Source organism: Aptenodytes forsteri, unplaced genomic scaffold (assembly GCF_000699145.1).
Source record: "Aptenodytes forsteri isolate BGI_AS27 unplaced genomic scaffold, ASM69914v1 Scaffold110, whole genome shotgun sequence".
In the NCBI taxonomy this organism is placed as follows: Eukaryota; Metazoa; Chordata; class Aves; order Sphenisciformes; family Spheniscidae; genus Aptenodytes; species Aptenodytes forsteri.
In genome coordinates, this window is record NW_008794583.1 from 428735 (window position 1) to 429771 (window position 1037).

Below are 1037 nucleotides of genomic sequence, written 5' to 3' on the forward strand. Positions count from 1 at the left end.
TCCCTGTCCCCGCTGACCCGTGTGGGTACCACGTCCCTGTCCCCATCCCCGTTGACCCATATGGATGCCTTGTCCCCGTCCCCGCTCACCCGTGTGGGTGCCCTGTCCCCGCCCCCATCCCCGCTGACCCGTGTGGATGCCGATGCGCAGCTTCAGCTGCTGCTGCGGCCGGTGGCGGATGCGGAAGGAGCGGACGGCGTCCAGCAGCGCCAGGGCCATGCGGGCCACCTCGCGGGCGTGCAGCTTCCCATTGCGCACCGGCAGCCCCGACACCACCATGTAGGCGTCCCCGATCGTCTCCACCTGGGTAGCGGGGGGGACACCACCGGGGACACGCCGGTGGGTGCGACACCGGCTCTGGGGTGTCCAGCGTGACCCATGGTGCATGCACGTTCACGCGTGTGCGTGCGCGTGCACGCGTGCCCTCACCTTGTAGACGTCGAAGTTGTCGATGATGGCGTCGAAGCAGGTGTAGAGGTCGTTGAGCAGCGTCACCACCTGCATGGGGGTGCTCTCGGCCGACAGCGCCGTGAAGCCCACGATGTCGCTGAAGTAGATGGTGACGCTGTCGAAGGCCTCCGCCTGCACCGTCTCCCCCCGCTTCAGCTGCTCCGCCACCGAGCTGCGGGCGCAGGGGGTGGGTGAGAGGGGGGCACAGCCCCCCCCCCCCCCCACCCCCCCGGCGGCCTCCCCCTGGGGGCACGGCGTCCCCAGGCTCCAGCCGTGCCGGGGGGTACTCGGGGTCTCCAGCCCTCTGAGGACTCCCAGCCCTGAGCCATGATGGGGGGCTGGGGTTGTCCCTGGTCCCTCCGAGGACCCCCACCCCCAAGCCGTGCTGGGGGTCTGGGGTCGTCCCTGGCCCCTTTAGGTACCCCAAGCCCCAAAGAGCCATGGCAAGGGGTCCTTGGGGTCTCCAGCCCTCCAAGCACCTCCAGCCCTGAACCATGGCGGGGGGGTCCTTGGGGTCCCTGGCCCCTTCAGGTACCTTAAGCCATGCAGGCCCCAAGCCGGTCCTTGGTGTCCCCAGCCCCCAGCCC

At 70.2% G+C, this 1037-nt stretch overlaps 1 protein-coding gene across 1 annotated transcript in view; it reads right to left on the reverse strand.

Moving 5' to 3' along the window:
* The window catches only part of NPR1 (natriuretic peptide receptor 1), an 18829-nt gene that overhangs the window by 4802 nt on the left and 12990 nt on the right, over positions 1–1037 (reverse strand). Inside the window, 2 exon segments of the mRNA XM_009272596.1 lie at positions 129–303; positions 430–622. Of these exon segments, the coding sequence (XP_009270871.1) occupies positions 129–303; positions 430–622 (368 nt within the window).